The sequence below is a fragment of the Ochotona princeps genome, chromosome 9 (genome assembly GCF_030435755.1).
Source record: "Ochotona princeps isolate mOchPri1 chromosome 9, mOchPri1.hap1, whole genome shotgun sequence".
In the NCBI taxonomy this organism is placed as follows: domain Eukaryota; kingdom Metazoa; phylum Chordata; class Mammalia; order Lagomorpha; family Ochotonidae; genus Ochotona; species Ochotona princeps.
In genome coordinates, this window is record NC_080840.1 from 52,987,743 (window position 1) to 53,009,182 (window position 21,440).

General features: G+C 41.2%; 1 protein-coding gene, 1 long non-coding RNA gene and 1 other non-coding gene across 6 annotated transcripts in view; 1 reads left to right on the forward strand and 2 right to left on the reverse strand.

Moving 5' to 3' along the window:
- Positions 1-13,044, forward strand: part of MCMDC2 (minichromosome maintenance domain containing 2) — a 28,249-nt gene extending 15,205 nt beyond the window's left edge. For all 3 annotated transcript variants that reach the window (XM_058668700.1, XM_004588028.2, XM_058668701.1), the window contains 5 exons: positions 3,399-3,565; positions 4,026-4,205; positions 5,967-6,109; positions 9,908-10,017; positions 12,477-13,044. In XM_058668700.1, coding sequence (XP_058524683.1) covers positions 3,399-3,565; positions 4,026-4,205; positions 5,967-6,109; positions 9,908-10,017; positions 12,477-12,643 — 767 coding nt within the window. In that variant the 3' untranslated portion in view covers positions 12,644-13,044. The remainder of the gene's footprint in view (positions 1-3,398; positions 3,566-4,025; positions 4,206-5,966; positions 6,110-9,907; positions 10,018-12,476) is intronic.
- A 1,927-nt stretch (positions 13,045-14,971) lies between these two features.
- Positions 14,972-18,320, reverse strand: LOC131481100 (uncharacterized). 2 transcript variants are annotated; one of them, XR_009246038.1, is made up of 5 exons: positions 18,181-18,285; positions 16,774-16,801; positions 16,130-16,263; positions 15,813-15,885; positions 14,972-15,163 (listed from the first exon to the last, which is right to left on the reverse strand). It is a non-coding gene; the product is annotated as an uncharacterized LOC131481100 (long non-coding RNA). The 2 variants fall into 2 exon arrangements; XR_009246037.1 differs by lacking the exon at positions 16,774-16,801 and having other exon boundaries at positions 18,181-18,320.
- On the reverse strand, positions 15,961-16,045 carry LOC118757562 (small nucleolar RNA SNORD87). The gene has a single exon (XR_004995267.1). It is a non-coding gene; the product is annotated as a small nucleolar RNA SNORD87 (small nucleolar RNA).
- Positions 18,321-21,440: the final 3,120 nt, after the last annotated feature.

Genomic DNA, 21,440 nt, shown 5'->3' on the forward strand with positions numbered 1-21,440 from the left:
GGTCTGAAGCCAGGAACCAGGAGCTTGTTACATCCTTTATTACTTAGGTCGTATCCCTTTATTAGTCAACCACTTACATTGAAAATGATGATACAAAAGCACAGGGAAAGATAGGGCAGCTCACAGGCAAGGTCTTTCTTCTTAATCCATAAACTGCAGGTAGAACCTGTTGGTGAAATATGTGTGCATCAACCCATGAATAGATTTTGTAAAGTGGGCCCTGTACAGTAGCCTGGTTGCGAAAGTCCTCACATTGTACGTACTGGGACCCCGTATGGGCACCAGTTCATGTCCCAACAGCCCTGCTTCCCATCCAGTTCCCTGCTTATGGCCTAGGAAAGCAATCAAGGATGGACCAAAGCCTTGGGACACTGCAACCTCGTGGGAGATATGGAAGAAACTCCTGGCTCCTGGCTTCGGATTGGCTCAGCTCTGGCTGTTTCAGTCACTTGTGGAGTGAATCATCAGACAGAAGATCGTCTTCTCTGTCTCTCCTCTCTGTATATCTGACTTCCCAATAAAAAAAATAAATTAATTTAAAAATTAAAATTTGGCAAGCAATTCTTCTGGTCTGGAAATAACATATATACTTGTGTCTGTGTGTGTATCTACAGAGTACTAGTGATTCCACAAATAGGGTAGATATTCACATATTCCCTTAAAGACTGCTACCACATAATATAAAGATAAAAGACGGTATGCATGCCAATAATTTAAAATTTTAATTTTTCATTAAAGTGGCAATTATTTTTTAAGACTTATTCTTCAAAAAGCAATATGACACAGAGATTATGATGATTGGTAGTTGACAGTCACCATCTCCTGGTTCCCTTCCCCCATTCACAAATGGCTGAGATAGCCATGGCTGGGCCAGGCTGAAGCTAAGAGGTCGGAGCTTCACCCTTGCCTTCCCTGGCGGTGGTGGGGCCGGGGTGCTTGAGCCGTCTTCTGCATCTTTCCCAAGTGCATTAGCAGGGAGCTGGATACAATGCAGAGAAGCCATAACTTGAACTGATGCTGTTTTGGAATGCCAGCATTGCTAGTAGCAGCTTTACGTGCCATTGCACAACATTGGCCCCTAGAATGGCAATTATTTCCATTAGAACTTTTTATAACAACTGTATTGATATTCATACATCACATAGTTCACCTATTTAAAGTGTGCAGTTTAGTGCTTTCAAGAATATTCAGAGTTGTGCAACCTTAGATTACTAGATAATTTTATAACATTCTTTACCATACCAATGGGAAATCCCGTTAGCAGTCACTTCCCATTCCTGGCCCCTCCGCACACACCCTCACCTACAGTCCCTGGAAGCCACTAGTTGATTTTGTCTGTATGGATTTATCCATTCTGGACATTTCAAATGAATAAATAAAATCTATTTTATATAAATAGAATCATAAATCTCATATAAAGAAATATGTGGTCTTCCATGATTGGGTTCTTTCCCTTAGCATAATGCTTTTAAATTCGTCCATGTTGTAGAATGTACAAGTATTTAATTTTTTTTTCAGGGGGAGATAAAATGCACATAAAGTTTGCCACTTGAACCATTTTTAATTTTACAATCCAGTGGTATTAAAAACCTCACAATATTGTGTAACCATCACACTGTCCGTCTCTAGAACTATCTTATCATACAGAAAAGGAACTTGGTACCAAAGAACAGAAACTCCCTACTTTGCTTCTTCCTCAAGCTCCTGATAACCTGTTCCATTTTTCTATCTCTGTAGTTTTTCTGTTAATTCATTTAACTGATTTTTGTGGCTGGATAATATTCTATTATGATACATACTGCTTAGAATGTTTGCATTTTGGAGCAAACCCCAGCGTTGTAGTGCATGGGGTAAGCTGCCACCTGCAATACCAGTATCTCATATTGGAGTGCTTTCTGGCTATTGTGGCTATTTCAGGAGTGAACCAATGGACAGAGGATGAAATTCTCTTTGTTTCTTCTTCTATCATATTGCCTTTTAAAAATATATAAATAAATAAATATAACTTTCAAAGTGTCCATTTGAACCCTGCAATCAATTTTGGGGGTATATACCTGCAAGTGCAACTGCTGGGCCTTGTGGTAACTCTGTGTTTAACTTGTTGAGAAATCACCAGTTTTCCACAGTGACCACATCGTTATACATTTTCACCAATAATGCAAGAGGAATCTGATTTTTACCATATCACTTCTATTACATTTTGCAAATAAAACTGCATTTTATACATAGTATTTGTAAAAAAAAAAAAAAAAGCTTTGTGTATTATTCCTTTGACAGAGGAATTTTTCTTGCTTTCTAAACAAAAAGTCTATATTTTCCTTGTACACAAGGCCCCATAAATTAGATAATGGTAGCTGGCTACTAGAATGGCAAAAATTAAAGACTGACAACAAAGGAAGTGTTGATGAACATTTAGGACTTATATATTGTTTATGGAAGTATAAAATAGTACAGCCATTTTGCAGACTTCTCTGGAAGTTTCTTTATTATAATGTTAAATATACATTTATCTTTAAAAAAATTGCCTTGTTTAAGGGAGGAAGCAAGGGAGGAGAGAAAAAGAGGATCTCAGCAAGAGATCTGAGCCAGGTTGAAGCCAGGAGCCTGTAACTCCATTGTGGTCTCCTACATGGGGACAGGGGCTCAAGTACTTGAGCCATCATCTTCTGCCTTTCCAGGTGCATAAGAATGTTGTATCAGAAGCAGAGTAACTGGGACTTGAAATAGCGTTCCACGTGGCAGGCCAGCATTGTAAGCAGTGACTCCACCTGTTGTCACAACATGGGCCCCCAATGAAATATATATATTAATCCTATGACCCATGAGAAAGGGGTAGAATAAAGAATAGGATGTTTCCAGATTTTCATTTGAGTTTTAAGGATGGATTCTGATGCTACCAATTGTGAATAATGTATACAGGGACATGGATTGGAAAAGAGTTGAATCACGAATTGGTTTTGAACATGTTGAATTTGAGATACATTTCAACCTGCCCAGTTCATCTTCTTCTCTTTTCATTTCCCCACATATGGCCAACTTTCTATCAGTTTCTTCTGCATAAAAGAACATTACTTAATTTCAGTCTCCCTTGTAAGCACGCACTACATGACCAATGTCCCAGGCCTCTGCCTGTTCCACTCAGATGCCTGAAAACAAGCCCAGCTGTGTGCTTCGGGCTGCTGGTTTTCATCAAGTCATGGGACATATGTGTAAATATTTATGTAATTTTCTTGCCTTGCTCTTTTTTGGCATCTTAAAATAATCAAATTTAGTTGTGTCTCTACTATCTAAAATTTAGACAGTAAAATTATACACAGTAATATTTATAATTACTGCACAGATATAAAGAACAAAATTAACTGAAAAAAAATATATATGAATACTGTCTTCTCTCTTAGTTCTGGAGAGCAGAAGCATTAAAGTGTACATCCCGGGAAAGAAGTTTGGAGATGAAAATGATCAACAAATGGCCTTTCCAGTTCTGTGCAGTTTTTGGTCTTTTGTTAATACGGATTCATCTTCAAGGAGAAATACACAGAAAACCAACACTTTAATTGGTCAAATGGTAAGTAATATATATATATTCATTTATTGTGAAAGTGTTGACCAAGGAATTTGTCACAGTTCTTAATATATCTTCTTTATGTTTTTATTATCACTTCATCTTCATACTTTATCAGGTACCACAAATAAACTATGACCCAATTGTTTAAAAATGTTAATATTTTCAGTGATCAAATTAGTTTCTCACTCAGTAGAAATGACTTTAAAAGGTAGTAATAGAATTTTCAATGAATAAAGTACAAAAATACACAATAAAGAGGCTTTTAAAAAATCAGTCACCACAAAGTTCCCAGATTGCTCAGAAATTGTCTTAAATAATGATTACCAATGATCATTTACATGTGATTAATCTGTAATTGTAAATGAATTTATGCAGTTAATAATTAATGTATAATTAATTATTTCTGAGTTAATAAAATGTAAAAATTTACAATGTGCCTACTACTCTTTGTTTGATGTAGGATTGCAGTTTGATTCCAACTAACCTGATGGAGGCGTTTGGATTATTAATTAACTGCAATGAATCATCTTCTTGCCATCCACTTCTCCCGATTGTGCAACATACTTTAAAGAAAGCCATTGATCCTGAAGGGTTGCTTTATGTAGCTTCTAAACAGTTCTCAACTGAAGACTTTGAAAAGGTAAGAGGTAGATAAAATGATTGCCTGGAATGCCTGTGCTAGTGTTTCTCAATTGGAAAAGAAGTTCTTTTGAATACACACTTTTTTTCTTGAGAATTCTTTTATTCTAGCTAGCTTCTAGCTTTTAATCCTTTTAGGTACAACTAAATAGAAATACTTTGGAATTATAATTAAGTAAACTAAGCAAAGTTGCAGTAAAATATTGATCTTTTTCCTTTGTGCAACTGTTCTGAAAACCATAGCTTATTCTTTAATGAATCTCTCAATGAAAAGAGAACAGAAGTAGAATATCTTTATAGAATATTATGATAGGCTGTGCAGCAACATAGTTATTTACACATTCAAAGAGTCTTCTCCTTGAAGAATGCCTTCAGAGTTGTGACTTTAGGGATTATCTAGCTGCCTTACTAACCCATTGCAGTGTCCTGACCTTTGGAAATCATGTCTGTCTGTGCAGAGAACCCAAGAGTAGATGATGTAGTGCTTTTCAAGGCTGTCAGAGGTACTCAAGTACTTACAACTGAAATCCTATTCACTAACAGGAGTTGACTCACATTAAATCATGTGGGTAGGAGAAGTGAAAAACAGAGGTTCTGCAGGCCCGACTGAGGCACTCCCTGAAGGGGCTGGCGGCTAGAAGCCACTGCTGACAGCACTCCCAGCAGCACAGGCAGTACGTCCTTTCCTAGAGAAGATACCCACATCATCATGTCACTATAGAAAGACGTAGTGAAGACTACTAATGTGAAACATAGGATTAATAGCTGGTTCTGGGGGCCTGGAGAAAGTGTGGGGTGTAGGAGTGAAAAGAAGCCAGGACATATCCAATCCATACTTCTCAAAAATTATACCTAAAATATAAATATTATAGCTAATATCAACATATAGTTCATTTTTTCTTTTAGTTCAGAGTTGAAAAAGTAGAAAATAACTAAAATATTAAAACATCTTGAAATGATGTCATAGAATAAAGTTTTTCAGAACTGGGCAGCACTAATTGACAAAGAAAAAGCACGAAACTCAGAAAATTGATAATCATTGTGTTGAAGAATTATTCTGCACCAAAATCTCACTGAATCCGCGGCCCCCTTCATAGTAACAAGTCTTTGACTAGGAGTAGTAACTATCCTCAATGGATACCTCTTCCATGCCTCAGATGTAACTAGGAGGTGAGTAGAACAGCCCCGCTGCTCTGTGCGATGCTGACAGATGCAGGAAGGGGGTCCCTTAGATTGTTTCATTCATTGAACAAAGGGGAAATAGGGAGGGAAGGCCATGATAGAAAGTTATAAAGAAATGAAGGCTTAAAGGCATTCACCAGGAAATGAGCTTCTGAAGGAGGTGGGCCTGCAAGAACATCTGTGTACCAAGTGGAAGATTATACATTTTTTTTTTAAAGATTTATTTTATTTTCATTACAAAGTCAGATATACTGAGAGGAGGAGAGACAGAGAGGAAGTGGAGCTGCTGGGATTAGAACCAGCAGCCATATGGGATCAAGGGGAGGACCTTAGCCACTAGGCCACGACACCAAGCCCCAAGATTATACATTTTTTTAAAAAATTAATTTTTCTTACAACTATGAGACCATGATTTAAAATGTTCCATGCCTTTGGGATGACCCCCAGATATTCACTTAATTTTAATGTAAGTATAATACACAGACTCTTAAAAATAAAATTTCAATATACACTGGATTTTTGTTACATAGACTCTATAATAAATCTTGAATCTCTTAAATTTTTCACACTTTTAATTTAGCTACTGGCTTTTGCAAAGAATATGAAAGTAGAATTCAGCTCGGAGGCGGAAAGAATGATTCATGGCTATTATCTAGCAAGTCGCAGAATCAGAACAGATTCTATACACGGATCAGAACTGTCAGCATCTGCATTAAGATATCTGTAGGTATTCATTTCAAAAGTGTAAACCCTGTATTGATTCTTAAGTTTCATTTATAACAATTTTAATTGCTGTTTTCTTTGATTGCTGGTTGGTTGGTTTATAATTTACCATGTTCCAAAGGAATTTAAGGTGGCTTAACAATTCTGATTGCTATATTGTTACTTCATGTACACTTCCAATAATTTCCACTAAATTTTTGTTGGATTCCCATACAAGTTGCATCTGAAAAAAGTGCACTGATCTCAAATGCAAAGAATTGATTTTAAAACTGTAGTTGTTTATGTTCTAGATATTTTATAATTGAATCTAGAAAACATTCTTAAGCATACTGTTCCTTTAGCTCCAAATCTCAAATGGGAGCCAGTTCGTGTCTAAGCTGCTCCACTTCCAATCCAGCTCCCTGTTCTTGGCCTGTGGAGTCAGTGGAGGAAAGCTCAACTGCTTGGGCCCCTGCATCCACATAGGAGACTAGGAAGAAGCTCCTGGTTCCTGGCAGCCCTGGCCATTGTGGCCTTTAGGGAGTGAATGAGTAGATGGAAGACCTCTTCATGTAACTCTGCCTTTCAAATAAAAAATAAAACATATTTTAAAAAATAACTAATTATTATAATAAAAGTATGGACATTATAAAAACTCTAAAATGATGATTATAACATCCTGCTAAACCCTAGTCATTCCTCCCTACTTCAACTTTCAGAGATATTCACTCTTAACAATTACTAAATTTTGGGCCTGGCGGCGTGGCCTAGTGGCTAAAGTCCTTGCCTTGAATGTGCCAGGATCCCATATGGGCACCAGTTCTAATCCCGGCAGCTCCACTTCCCATCCAGCTCCCTGCTTGTGGCCTGGGAAAGCAGTTGAGGACGGCCCAAGGTCTTGGGTCCCTGCACCCGTGTGGGAGACCTGAAGGAAGTTCCTGGATCCTCGCTCTGGATTGGTGCAGCACCAGTCACAGCAGTCACTTGGGGAGTGAATCATTGGATGGAAGATCTTCTTCTGTCTCTCCTCCTTTCCGTATATCTGACTTTGCAATAAAAATAAATCTTTTCAAAAAATTACAATTTTTAATATATTCTTCCATAATTATTCATTCAAATATTAGCATATACACATATGTAATTCAAATATCTAAAACATTAATGTGAGATATGTCTATGACATTTTAATTTTTTTAATATGTTCTTAGTTGAAAGGTGTAGAGACACAGAAATGTTGAGCAACTAAGAGACCCACTGATTCATTCCACAATGCCTTCAATAACTGGGGCTGCACCAAAGTCAGGAGGCAGGATCTCAATTTGGATTTCCTAAATGTGTGGCAGGAATCCACTACTTGAGTTATCATGTGCTGCCTTCCTGAGTTAGCAGGAAGGTCGAGTCACAAGCAGAGCTAGGACAGAATGTTGGTGTCCCAAGTGGCATCTTTGTATTGTTTTAAAGATTTGTTTATTTATTTGAAAGGCACAGTTGAAGGAAGAGAGAGAGAAAAATCTTCCATGTGAACCACCACACAGATATCTAATAGCACTGACTTTGCCTTTCTGGAAGTAAATCTGAACAATAAATTGTTCCTTACTTCCTGAAAGATTATACATATTCTGTCCTGGCCAGCATTTTTAGAAGGAGCTTGGAAGATGTCATTAATAAGGACTTTATAATAAAATTTGTAATTAAGTAACATAGTAGAGAACTTCATAGGCTTAAAATTATGATCTTAATCGAAGAAGAAAGTTCCTAAGATAAAGGTGAAGCTCTGAGCCAGGTCACCAAAATCCCTAGCCCAATTGTGACAGAGAAATGCAGATGCAGCATTATGTGAGCAGATACGTGAGGGTTCAGCAGGCCTGTTCGTAATGCTGAGATTTTCACAGTGTTAACAGAGTATTGAGAGCACCTTAACATTTCACCTCATCTCTCTCTACTCTGACGATCAAGTCACCCTGTAGTACCGTCTGAAAGGGAAGATTAACCAAATGTGGCCACAAGAATAGCCTGGAAAGTGGGGACCAAAAATTATGTCTTGTGACATTAAGAAATTAACACTTAGCTGGGACAGAAAATAGGGAACTGATAAACAGCTATGTTGGGGTATGTGAAGAGCTGTCAACATCTAGGAGGTAGTAGGCTTCTTCTGCAGTCCCAGAAGACAGAACGTGAGATCAGTGGGTGGAAACTACAGTGAGCTAATTTTGGTTTAGATTTATGGAAATTTTGTAAAGTAGATGTAAATTTTTTAAAAAAATCTTTTACTTATTAACCCTATTTAATAATTGAGTTGCAGTAAAATCTCAAATATTAAATGATTTATTCAAAGTTGCACAGCTGGTAAATTCTAGATACCTCACCTAGGTTTCCTGATTCTCATGTCTACCAATCAATTAACTATATCACATCATCTGTTTAATGAAAGCTGAAGGGAGACCTAAGGTAATCAGAGTTCGTTTAAAACTTTAAAAAATAGGTGTAGGCCCAGAGTGCTGGCGTAGTGGTTAAGGGCCTCACCTTGAACGTGCCAGGATCCTATATTGGCACCAGTTCATGTCCCAGCTGCTCCACTTCCCATCCAGCTCCCTGCTTGTGGCCTGGGAAAGCAGTTGAGGATGGCCCAAAGTGTTGTGATCCTGCACTCTCATGGGAGACCCAGGAAGCTCCTGGCGCCTGGCTTCAAATCTGCTCAGCTCTGGCCATTTAAGCCAGTTGAGGAGTGAACCAGCAGATGGAAGATCTTTCTGTCTCTCCTCTCTGTATATCTTACTTTCCAATTAAAAAAAGAAGAAGAAGAAGAAGGAAGGAAGGAGAGCAAGCAAGCAGAGGAAAAAGGCATGCTTAAAATTCTAAAAAAAAGAAAGAGCTTCCTGCTGTGCACATAGATGGTGTTTGTGAAGTTGTTTTCTACAAATTAAATATGGTAATTATTATTTTAAAAGTTTAAAATTAAAAAAACAAAACAGAATGCTCCATGAAGCAGAGAGTACTAGAAGTTGTTCAGAGAAGAGTGGGTAACAAATATTCTGGGGAAATTCAGTTAAAACTCTTCTGAGAGATTAAACTTTGAACTCTAGGATCCTTTCCAACACTGAAATCACAGGATTCTATGAAGACTTCAAAATACTTGAGGAGACGGACAGAACATTGAAGTTGTATCTGTAAGGGATAGCTTCACCGACTGTGTAGTTAGTTGGAACAGAATTTGCAATTGGGGTGTGGAATGAATAAGAGAAGCCACCACAGAGATCCATTGTTTGATATTAATCACAAGTCCTTTCTTGTTCTGAAACGGTCAATTTTAAGTGGGCAGGAAGCATACTTTGAAACCTAACCTTTTTTTCCAAGCAAGAAAATGCTAATCTTTAAGGTGTGGGTAATGATCACTTATGTATTGATTGTTCCTGCCAAATTATATAATTGGCTTTCTGGTTTTATTTTTTTCCAAAGTTTGACTTTTTTTCTTTTTAGATGTATTTATTATTTACTTGAAAAACGTTACAGAGAGAGAGGGAGTGAGAGAGACATGTCTTCCATCCACTGGTTCACATGGCTGCAACAGCCAAACCCAGGAGCTTCTTCAGAGTCTCCCATGTGGGAGCAGGGGCCAAAGGACTTGGGACATTTTCTGCTGCTTTCCCAGGCCATCAGCAGGTAGCTGGATCTGAAGCTGAACAGCTGGGACTTGAACTGGCCCCCATGTGAAATGCCACTATCGCACAGAGCAGCTTTACCTGGTATAGCACAGCTTGCCCCTAGAATATTTATTTGTAATATCAACATATTTTGATTGGCATCAATTTTACTTTTTAGAGTTTCCCTATCTGAAGCCCATGCTCGACTGAACTTAAGGAATAAAGTGCTCAAAGAAGATGTGCTAATTGCAGCCTTATTATTTGAAACATCTCTCACCCTGAAATATGGTAATGTATTCAGTTATTAATGGTCCTAACTGGTTTAATTATTCTTTATCCATGGAATTAAAATATTAGATATAATTAAACATTTTTTTGAGTAGTCAAGAAATAGAGAAGGTATCCTCTAGTTTATTCTTCAAATGCCCACAATGACCCAGTGTAAAGGGAGCCAGAACCTCAAGCAAGGTCTCCCATTTGGGGAGCAGGAATTCAATCACGTCAGGCATTGCTAAGAAACTGGAGTCAGGAGTGAAACTTAATACTGAACCCAGTCACTTCGCTATGCGATATGGGGATCTTAAACCACTAGAACAAACGCCAGCCCCTAAATATTATTTCAAAGAATAATAAATCTCTATTCATAAAGACTTATTTGAATTTAAATATTTACTGTTTCTAGATGATGTCACCATTGGATACTTCCTCATTATGTATCGTTTATTTAAAGTTTGCATTGCTTAAAGAATTCTCAGGAGAGATGAAAGTACTTAATACGAAATGATTTTATCTTCCTTCTTAAACGTGCAGTAATGTAATGACTCAAGTAGTTGGGTCCCTGCCGCTCACGTGAGACCCCTATTCGGTCCTCTGTACCCAGCTTTGGTGTGGCCCAACCCTGGCTTTTGCAGGTATCTGGGAGTCAAACAATAGATGAAAGCTGTCTCTTTCTGTCTCTCAAATTTTTAAAAATACAACCAACCACTCTTAAACCAGAATCTGCAGAGTCCCTTGCGTTGTGAACTCATGACTTGATACACGAGCTTACACGTTCATGCCTTAAATCTTTTTTTTCCCCTAGAGAGATGAATTATAAGCTTTATAAACTATGTCTTAGAGATTGATTACATTCAGAAAAGGTTAATTTTCCTGAAGTAGCTTTATACACCAAGAGGAAAACACTGGTTCCCAATATTTTGCTCTTTACATTCTCCTCTAAAACCATATTTTATCAAATCTAACATGCGTTATTGAATGTATCATAAAGGATAAATGCTGCCAAGCTTATTAATTTGCCATCAATTACTAAGACACAAACCAATTTCAGTAAGACAAAATGTCTTTGAGTTGAAAAACTATGGTTATCACAATATTAAAGACTCTTACAGTAGAATATGATGGAATATTGTTACTTGTTGACTTTCTGTCAGACTTTCTTGAAGCATTCAAAAAGCATTTGAAGGGGGGGGGAGAACCCAAGTATCTATGTAACTGTGTCACATAATACAATGTAATTAATGAAGTTAAATAATAAATAATTAAAAAAAAAAGCATTTGAAGGAGATAAAATAGTGAGTTCTCTTCCACCTTTGGTTTTTAAAATAAATGTTAGGTAAGCTAACTTTCAAGTTTTAAGCAAAACAATGTTAGCAGCTCCTTAAATATTAGAATGAATAAAAAATAAGCTTTTAGATGCAAAAACTCTAAAGATTGGGCTCATGAAGAGTGGCAGGGATTGAGAGGACAAGGAGGAGTTAGGAAAAACTCCCAGCCAAGTAATGAAGCCACTTGCTAAGACTAGGAAGAGTGAAAGGGTTTGGGAGAAAATTCAGATTAACTGAGAAGGCCTCCTGCCATATCAATAGATGAAACACTCTATAGAGTTCTAACCTAGGATTGTAATTTAGGAATCAGCAGCATAGAGAGGTCATGCAAAGCCAAGCACTGAATGGAATCACTGACTTTACAAAGAGCTCCGGGGCAGCGCAGTGGCTTAGCATGATAATCCTTCACCTGTAGCACCAGCATCCCATATGGGCACCAGTTTGAGTTCCAGCTGCTCCACTTCCTGACCCAGCTCCCTGCTTATGGCTTGGAAAAACAGCAGAGGATGGCTCAGGTCCCTGGACCCCTGCACTGACATGAGAGACTAAGAAGTTCCTGGCTTAAATTAATAATTGAAACTTAAAAAATAAAGCAGGAGGAGCTGGGAGAGGAAGGGATGAAGGAGAGAAGATTCATTTCCAAGAAGGTCCCAAATAATTCCAGTCTGCAGAGCCAGGCCTTTGGCACAGCAGTGAAGTTGCTGATCTAGACACCTGCAGCTCACAGCAGAGTGCCAGGTAAGTCCCTGCTATTTTGCTTCTGACTCAATTTCCTAACATGCAGGAAAACATCAGTCCCTACCACTATAGAAGACCCAAATGAGTTCCCAACTCCTAGCTTAAGCCTGATCAAGCCCTGGCTATCATGGGCACTTGTGGAGTGAGCCAATGGATATAAAACATCTGCCTTTCAAATAAAATGAAAATTTTTAAATTAACTCCAGTATTTAGAAATGGAGTAAGTTAAACAGGAGGAACAAAGGGAAGCAGCAACACAGGTGGAAAGCAAAGGTGTGTTAACTGCTTGAGAAAGCTGTTTCCAAGGTTACAGTGTGGTCCTACACTACTCAGTGTCAAGTATTTTGGTTGAAAATAGTTTCATATTTTGTATTATATTTTCATTTACACTAATTTCTCATTTAGGGGCTAGCATGTTTTGTGTTGCTCCAAATGCACTATTTCCATTTGATCTGTATAACGAAGAATATTTAGAGCAAAGAGATCGCTACCTGACTCAGTGCCAGCAACAGCTCCAGCAGTTTATCGTCGCATGTGGACCTGGGACAACCATTTTATCCAGTGATGAATGAGCGATCTGGGGACATGTATTTGATTTTTCCATTCCCAAGAAGCACTGTTTGACATTTAAGTAACACTTCAGCTAACTTTTACGTTAGAATTCCCAAATATATGGGGCCCAGCACAGTGGAACAGCACACTAATGTTCTGCCTGCTAGCACAGGCATCCCAACTGCTTCACTTCCAATTCAGCTGTTTATGGCATAGCAAACCGGTCTTCCGGCCCCTCTGCTCACATGGGAGACCCAGAAGATCCTGGCTTCGGATCAGCTCAGCTCTGGCCATTGCAGCCATTTGGGAAATAAATAAGTGGAAAAATCTTTTGTTTCTCCTTCTCTAATCTCGCCTTTCAAATAAATAAATCTTTTAAAATATATATAGTTCCCTCAAGACAGACTGCTAAATAAATGCTAATAGAAAACCTCCAAAATTCATGAAATGTTAGAAGAACAATTCAGTAACAAAGGTGCCAGAGACGCCCATTAAAGTTTCTAGGGGCACTTAGTTGAATTAACACCTCTGCATCTCAGATCCAAGGTAGCTGGGTTTAATACTAAGCTCTGGCTTCTGATAATACCACTTGGCAGTAGGAATCAGGTTCAAGTGACTGGAGGCCAGCCACCTTGCATGAGATCAGGACCAGTTTCCACCCCTAAGAAAGAACACTGCTGAACAGTGTGGACAACTGTGGAGTAAACAAGCACATGGAAGCACTGTCTGCACCCCCGTACTATCCTCCCAAATTAAGACACTTCAATACACCAGTGGTGAAACCAAAAATGTTCCAATGTGAAAAATAACTTATGTAGTTCACCCTACTTGTCACAAGGTGGCAATAACATTTTCTACAAATTTGAAGCTATTTTTTTTCCTAAACCTGTGAACTTACCAAACTGATAAGTAATTTTTAAGACTTTATAACAAGGGCCCTGCGCAATCGCCTAGCAGCTAAAGTCCTCGCCTTGAACACGCTGGGATCCCATATGGGTGCCGGTTCTAGTCCTGGCAGCTCCACTTCCCATCCAGCTCCCTGCTTGTGACCTGGGAAAGCAGTCAAGGACCACCCAAAGCCTTGGGACCCTGCACCCATGTGGGAGACACAAGAAGCTCCTGATTGGTGCTGCACTGGCCATTGCAGTCGCTTGGGGAGTGAATCATCGGACAAAGATCTTCCTCTCCGTATATCTGACTTTGCAATAAAAAATAAAATAAATCTTAAAAAAAAAAAAATTTATAAGACAGTGACAGAGGAGAGACAAAGACATTCCATCTGCTGGTTCACTCCCCTAATGGCCTCAATATGCAGGGTGGGCCAGGCCAAACCAGCAGCCCAGAACCCTATGCAGGTGTCCCAGCCAGATTGTAGCGGCCCATGTCCTCTCCCCATCTTCATCTGCTGCCTTCACATTCTCCGGGAGCTGGATCCGAAACCAGCTAGGTCTTTAGCCAGCACTGATATGGTACACAGGTTACAGAAGCCAGAAAAGCCCTTGGAAACTTCCCCTATACAATAACCAGGTTAAATGAAAATAATCTACATGGACTCAAGGAGCCAATCAATAATCTATAGATTCCATGTGAATTTGGAAACTGGTGCTTTAACAAGCAGTTTCCAAAGGGCCATCAAAACATATCTACCTCTTAAAAATTATAAATCCTGTTGATTCCTCAATTTTCAATGCTAATGAATCCTATTTACACAAAACCATCACAAACTTGCTAGTTTGTTAGCTGGGATAGTACCATATACTGGTTTTAAAATTGGCAAGCTTTTTAATTCTTACTTTTTAAGTTTATAAAACAAAAATTTTATGGTCTAAGTGTTCCAATGCATGACATCATGGAATTTTTTTTTTAAAGATTTATTTATTTTTATTGCAAAGTCAGATATACAGAAAGGAGGAGAGACAGAAAGGAAGATCTTCTGTCCGATGATTCACTCCCCAAGTGAGCGCAACGGCCGGTGCCAGGATCCAGGAACTTCCTCCAGGTCTCCCACATGGATGCTGGCTCCCAAGGCTCTGGGCCATCCTTGACTGCTTTCCCAGGCCACAAGCAGAGAGCTGGATGGGAAGTGGGCCTGCCAGGATTAGAACTGGCACCCACTTGGAATCTCGGCACATTTAAGGCGAGGACTTTAGCCACTAGGCCACCACGCCGAGCCCCATGGAGCTTTTTAAACCACACAGCTTTTCTCTCCACAGGACCTTGAGAGGTTATTCATTACTGAAAAGCACTGCTCATCAAAAATATTTTTACTAATATTACAATTCTGTATTATCTGTACTGTGACTCAGATTTTTGTTCACAAAAATAGATGTCAAATTAATAATAAAATCTAAAGTTAAAATATCTTGAGTGACTAGAATGCAATCATTCAAGGATTTTATTACCCAGCAATCAGAGGCATTTATTTTCCAATAATTTACTATGAAATTATTTAATTATCATATGAAAGTGTGAATTTTCATCATTCGTTCATCTTTTTTGTCTAATTCTTCACTTTGCTTCCAACCTGCTGTATGCCACACCTTCCAAAAAGAAAAAAAAACACAACAATCAGAAAGCAGTAGTGAAAACTATTCCATACCCAAACCGACAATCTTGTGTCCCGCCCTCCAACATAACATGGGACACATGGACTGAGCTTCTGGTTCGCAACTTGAGCATGTACAGCAACCCCCATGTCAGCAACAGGGGAGTGAAGATGGGTGTTCTCTTGTCTCTGGTGTGTGTGGGGGGGGGAAACGTTCACATTTGTAAGTACCCCTCAAAAACAAATGTTGTAAAAAGGAAATAGAACTTGACACTCAAAGGCAACTTCAAAAGGAACTAGCCAAGGCTGGCACTGTGGTGCAGCAGGTTACGCTACTGTTTGTGAAACTGGTATCTCATATGAGCTCTGGTTCAAGTCTTGGCCACTCCTGATCCAACTTCCTTATCCTGCTACACCACATGGAAGACGTAGACAGAGTTCCAGTCCCTAAAGTTTCAGCCTGACCTAGCTCCCACTGTTCTGGCTATTTGGGGAGTAAACCAGGGAATGGGTGATCTTTCCATGCCACTCCATTTTTTAAATAAATACATCTTAAAAAAAAAAAAAACCCTCTGTGCCTTCAGTAGCTTATCAGACACTTGTGGACTATCCACAGAAGTGGCTGCTTGACAACTCATACTTACTTGAGGCACTGAAGTGTTTTCAAACACAGCAGCCAAAGGAGTGAACGGTCAGTCACCTGCAGCTACACGTGTGCTGAAAAGAAATATTTTACCCATTAAAAACACCTTTCATTACAATGCAGTAATTGACATAGTCAATATAAAGATCACTGGCATCTCAGTTTTGATGTAATTTCATCAAAGAAACCCTCAGCTGGGTAAACGGCAAAAATTCAAGTCATCATTGTGCCAGCAAATACACCGACCTAAGTCGCAATTTTATGTAGCACCCTGGTACTGCCCTTCAGCAGCAACACCAGAAGCACAAAGTCACACACCTTGACATGAACTTGAGGTGCCTCAGCACACTCCGGTGGCTTCTGCAGGTTTAGTCCTAGGCATTTTTGATGGACTTGGGAATCTCTCTGTCAGAACCTTCACGCATCTTCAAAACCCACAAGTTTTGCAGTACCTAAAAGATAAATATTTGTAAGTTCTCATTTGCATTGCCATTTGTTAGGGATATGAAGCCATGGTCCAGTAAGAATCTCATTTCTTAAAAATTTCAATTACTATTTAAGATCCGATATGATTTATACACAATTCTAAGAACATTCTGATATTCACTTCCACTTCCCTCCCTGATAATTTCCTTATCAAGTGTACCTGCGAACCAACTCCCAACTTGCTTCTTTAAAGCACCACTTCAGAATAACTGCACTGAACAATCCTTTTAAAATCCCTGTGGTGATCTGATATGTGCTGGTCAGTTTGATTAGGCACTAATCATGTCTTAGATGAGCTTCTTTCCAAGCCGGTGGAATAGCATTTATCATTTCTCTGTTAAGTGACAGCATTGACATTAAGGTACTATGGGTCCTAATGGGTAAACAACCATTGCTTTTCTATCTCAGAGCATGACAAGGATGATCAATGAGCCAGCCAGGTGAAAGACCAGGTATACAAAGACAAACACACAAACCTGCAATTAAAGCATCACAATGGGAAATCTGTAGAGAAAGACATCATACATTAGCAATACTGCACACAGCACCAGGTCATACACCGACACGCTGACACTGCCAAGGGCATGGCCGTTGTCTCACACAACTGCAAGCCGATAAATCTTTGAATTCACGACAGCTAACAGAAATGATTTATTAAGACATATCACACTGCACCCTGAAAACAATTTATCATTATTTTGATGTTTCATTTGGTATTATTAGCACTACAGAACACAAACTGTGTATTACAAATTACTTGGGGATTTTTTTTCAGCTTAGCTAACTCAAGGTAGCTATATTTACAATTGTATTTTTACACAGTTGCAGAAATTTAAAAATCAAGAGACTAACAGATACAAATTTCAGATGTTGTCTTTGAACGGGAGAACACACACTAAAATCTTACAGTATTAGTACTAAAACACTTTTGTTTGGTTCTTTGGTACCAATTAATGGGACAGGTACTTAGCCTAGCAGTTCACACAGCCTGGGAAACCCGCAGCCTGCATGGGAGTGACTGGGGTCCAGTCCTGCATGTTTCAGGATCTGCTTCCCAGTGGGCACCCACCCTGGCTCAGGCGCCAGGGTCCCAGCCCCGCCACATGGCTGCTGCGATCCTTTGCGCACAAAACCAGTGGATGACTATTTCTGTCAGCTTCTGAAATTAAAACAATTGTTTTCTATTTTAAAAAAAAACCCAAGTCTTAGCAATGGATGTAGGTTGAACACTTCAAAACCAAGACATGATGTTAATATCAAATAGCGAATTTTAAGCTATCACATTCGTCCTGTTTAACCACTGCACTATCCCAGCTATATATTTTAAATTTGGAGAATAAATATGTCACCTTTTACCGACGGGTTACTCATCTCATAATTTCGTTTTGATTGAAGGGTTTTGTTTTGTTTTGCTGTCCCCTGGTTGAGTCTGTGATGTTCAGAAACTTAAGTCTGCGGGTCTCCAGTACTTGACAAGTTGACAGCAAAGCACCGCTAAGAGTCGTCCTGGCACCTAAGAGCTGGTCCCTATTCCTTTTACAGAACCGCCTCGTGGTTAAAGAAAACTAAGCAGCCCACGCAGGGAGGCGAAACCGCCAAAGCCGCACGCCTCACTACGCCAGGGCCACAAAAGGCCGAGCCGCGGTCGGGGCCTCAAGCCAGGCTTCCTATTAACTCTCCAAACTGGCGCCTGCAGCGACACAGAACCCGGTAAGAGGCGAAGACAGTCACCCATCACGGCGGAGAGCGCAGCTGGCCGGCCGGGACACCTCGCGGCCGCCCCCCGGGCCAAGCCCGTCCGAGTGCAAGCGACGCGCTGGCGCGCCCGGGACAGAAAGGCCAGCACGAAGAGCGGCCGGGACTGAGACTGCCAGAGTTCTCACCTCCAACAGCCCGGCCAAGGGCCTGCCAACTCCGCCGCGGAGACCGCATGGCTGCCCGCTGCTACCGGCCGCTGCCCTCTGCGCCCCCGCACGAAAGGAAGCGGGGATGCCCCGAGCCCCGCGTAAACACCCAGGCTCCCCGAGGCCCGCCCCTTCCGGCCCGAGGCCCCGCCCCCTGCGGCTGCCGCGGCCGCGGAGCGCTACGTGTGCGGGCTGTGCAGGGCGGCAAGCCGCGTGGGAGGCTTTCGCAGGTGGTGTGTCGGGCCCGAGTGTGTTTACGGGTGTGCGGGTATGTCAGGCCTGGGTGTGGTGGTGTGTCAGGCCCGAGTGTGTGTACGGGTGTTTGAGTGTGTCAGGCCCGAGTGTGTACAGGTGCTGGGTGTCAGGCCCGAGTGTGTGTGTGCGGGTGTGGTGGTGTGTCAGGCCCGAGTGTGTGTACGGGTGTGTGAGTGTGTCAGGCCCGAGTGTGTACAGGTGTGCTGGGTGTCAGGCCCGAGTGTGTGTGTACGGGTGTGCTGGGTGTCAGGCCCGAGTGTGTGTGTGCGGGTGTGGTGGTGTGTCAGGCCCAAGTGTGTGTGTACGGGTGTGCTGGGTGTCAGGCCCGAGTGTGTGTGTGCGGGTGTGGTGGTGTGTCAGGCCCGAGTGTGTGTGTACGGGTGTGCTGGTGTGTCAGGCCCGTGTGTATGTACGAGTGTGGTGGTGTGTCAGGCCCGTGTGTGCTAGTGAGCTGTTTTACTAACCACACAAACGCTTACTCGACAAGTTCTCGTGACGCACTCAAACCAGCATAAAGGCTTCAAAGAAGGGACTGCTGTTGCTAATGCAACCCGGTTGCTTCTGTTCCCTCCCGTATTTCAGTGTTTTAAAAAGCAGGACAACCTGGTTGAAGAGTAAAGGGTGCTGGAAAGGGCTCCTTCAGAGGAAAATCAGTGTCACCATACCTACTATTACTGCTTTTATTGATGAGAGAACTCAAAAGCCTTGATAAGGTGAAATCGTTGCCTGCCGTATGCTATGGATGTTGGTGTTTGATAGCTCTCTTGTGCCTATGGAGTCCAGGCTGCGAGCACTAAACTGGTTTGCGGTACTGGCTAGAGAAGAGAGATTAGTGGTCCTGTTTCCAGAAACAACACCACAAAAGCTAATCTCTAAGTAACTGAGCTAGCAAGAGGCCATCTCTCCTTTGCAAAGTCAGAAATCAGGACATTGAGGCCAAGTACCAAAATACCAATTTGCTTCAAAGCAGCTTACAATGTGGAAATCTAAATCTAGCAAACAAGTTGAGATTATACATGTTTGCTGAAGGATTCCTCTCTGATTAAGTTTTTGCTCAGTGCAAGGGTTTGGAAACTTTCAGTATGCAGCATACAAGAAATTCCCATCAAGAAGTAGTATGGGTTCCAGCCTTCTACACCCATCCCTACCTTCCCATTGCTTCTACAAGCCTCTTTTAGCACCCAAGACAAGCACCTCCCACAAATGTTTCCCCGCAGCTTTCCCAAAGGCATGGAGGGTAACTTGGACGTTGGACCCACAGGTGACAAGTAGGGACCTAGGCAAGCTGGTGCTGCTTCAGGGCAAGCGGGAAGAACTGGAGATAAGCCTGGCCATTTCCTCTGCCACAGGTGCTACCTGGGGGTGCAACCAGGACACCCCTCAACTGCTGCCAGAGACAGCTGGGCTGGGTGAATAGATACAGAGGAAGCTACCACCTGAAGGACTTCCTGTGTTCTTTCTTCAGAATGGATCCAGTTAAGTTCCAAGACTGAAGCTCAGGTGTGTCTGAAACTGTCATGTTTAAGATGGTCATTTTAGGTCACTGACTTTAATGAGCTATGACAGGATAATGCCATTCATTAAGTAAATGTCTGCTTTCAACTTAATGCAGCGGAGGGTAAAACTGAAGTGGGTTCTTGAAAGGGAGGCGTGTACTCACATTGTTCCACATTACGAGAAATCTGGAGATAAATGGTACTAGGATTGGTTAATTCAGCAATGCAGCGTTGTCAGGATCTGGTGGGATTCTCTGAGATTTCTGGTTGTCTCCTCATAGCTTCAAGAAAGTGTCCTGTTATATTAAAACGGTGGGAGATCATGGTGTTGTGGATTGAGCTTATGTACAAAGCCCCAACAGACCAAACCACCATAGAGTCCCTCTTGTTGAATACCACTGGGAACAAACTGCCCCCCAAAGCCTGCCAAGCATTCAGGTGAGACAGCTCCTGATCCTGTCTGAGAGGTGTCTGAACAGAGCTGTTCATCTTACCCACTCGGTCTTGACTTGAGTGATACACACACTTAGCCATCTGGAGCAGTCTGGTGTAATCCTTTGTTGTATTTGTCCCCATTGCTTATCTGTTCCCAGAAATGTCCTTCTGGAAATGGGGTGAAGTCTTTTCAGCAGTCTCTTTTGAGACAGCAGTCTCGCTGGGAGACGTCTGCCCCATCGCCTGACGGGCTGCCTTCCTAGGCCTCACTGATGCATGTTCGCTGTGCAGTGAAAACTGAAAGTTTCTGTCTTTGGATTTGAGTGGGTTGTTTGGTTTGGTTTGTTTTAAGATATGCTTATTTATTTGAACGGCAGATCAGCAGAGGGAGACTTTTTTCCATGTACTGATTCACTCCCCAAATGCCAGTAGGACCAGCCATGCTGAGGTGAGGAGCCTAGAATTGCATCCACACCTTCCATGTGGGTGACAGGGGCCCAAGTACCTGAGCCATCTTCCACTGCCTCCCAGAATGCATGAGCAGAAAACTGGAGGGAAACTGAAGAGCAGGGTCCTGTTGCACCACAATACCCACCTTAATGCAGGAGTTCTGGTTACAATTTGTGCATGTAAGAACACTTGCCGAGACTCACTGAGAGGGTTGAGCCTGTGTGCCTCAGGCCTACCTCACTCGTCCTCTGGAATGCATTTTGCCTAGCTCAGTGTACCTAACATTGAAATACTCATTTTAAATAAGATAGCCTAAAACCTTGGGACTCTGCACTTGCGTGGGAGACTTGGAAGAAGCTCCTGACTCCTGGTTTCTGGTTTTTAACGGGCGCAGCTCCAGCCATTGTACCTATCTGGGGAGTGAATCAATGGATGGAAGATCTTTGTGTCTCCTTCTTGTCCTGTTGTTCTGCCCTGTCAAATAAAAATAAATAAGTATATTTTTTTAAAATATAGCCACTTGTGGGACAAGCATTTGGTCTAGTTAATCTTGCAGACAGGATGCCCATGCTGCCTATCAGAATACCTGGATTCAAGTCCTGC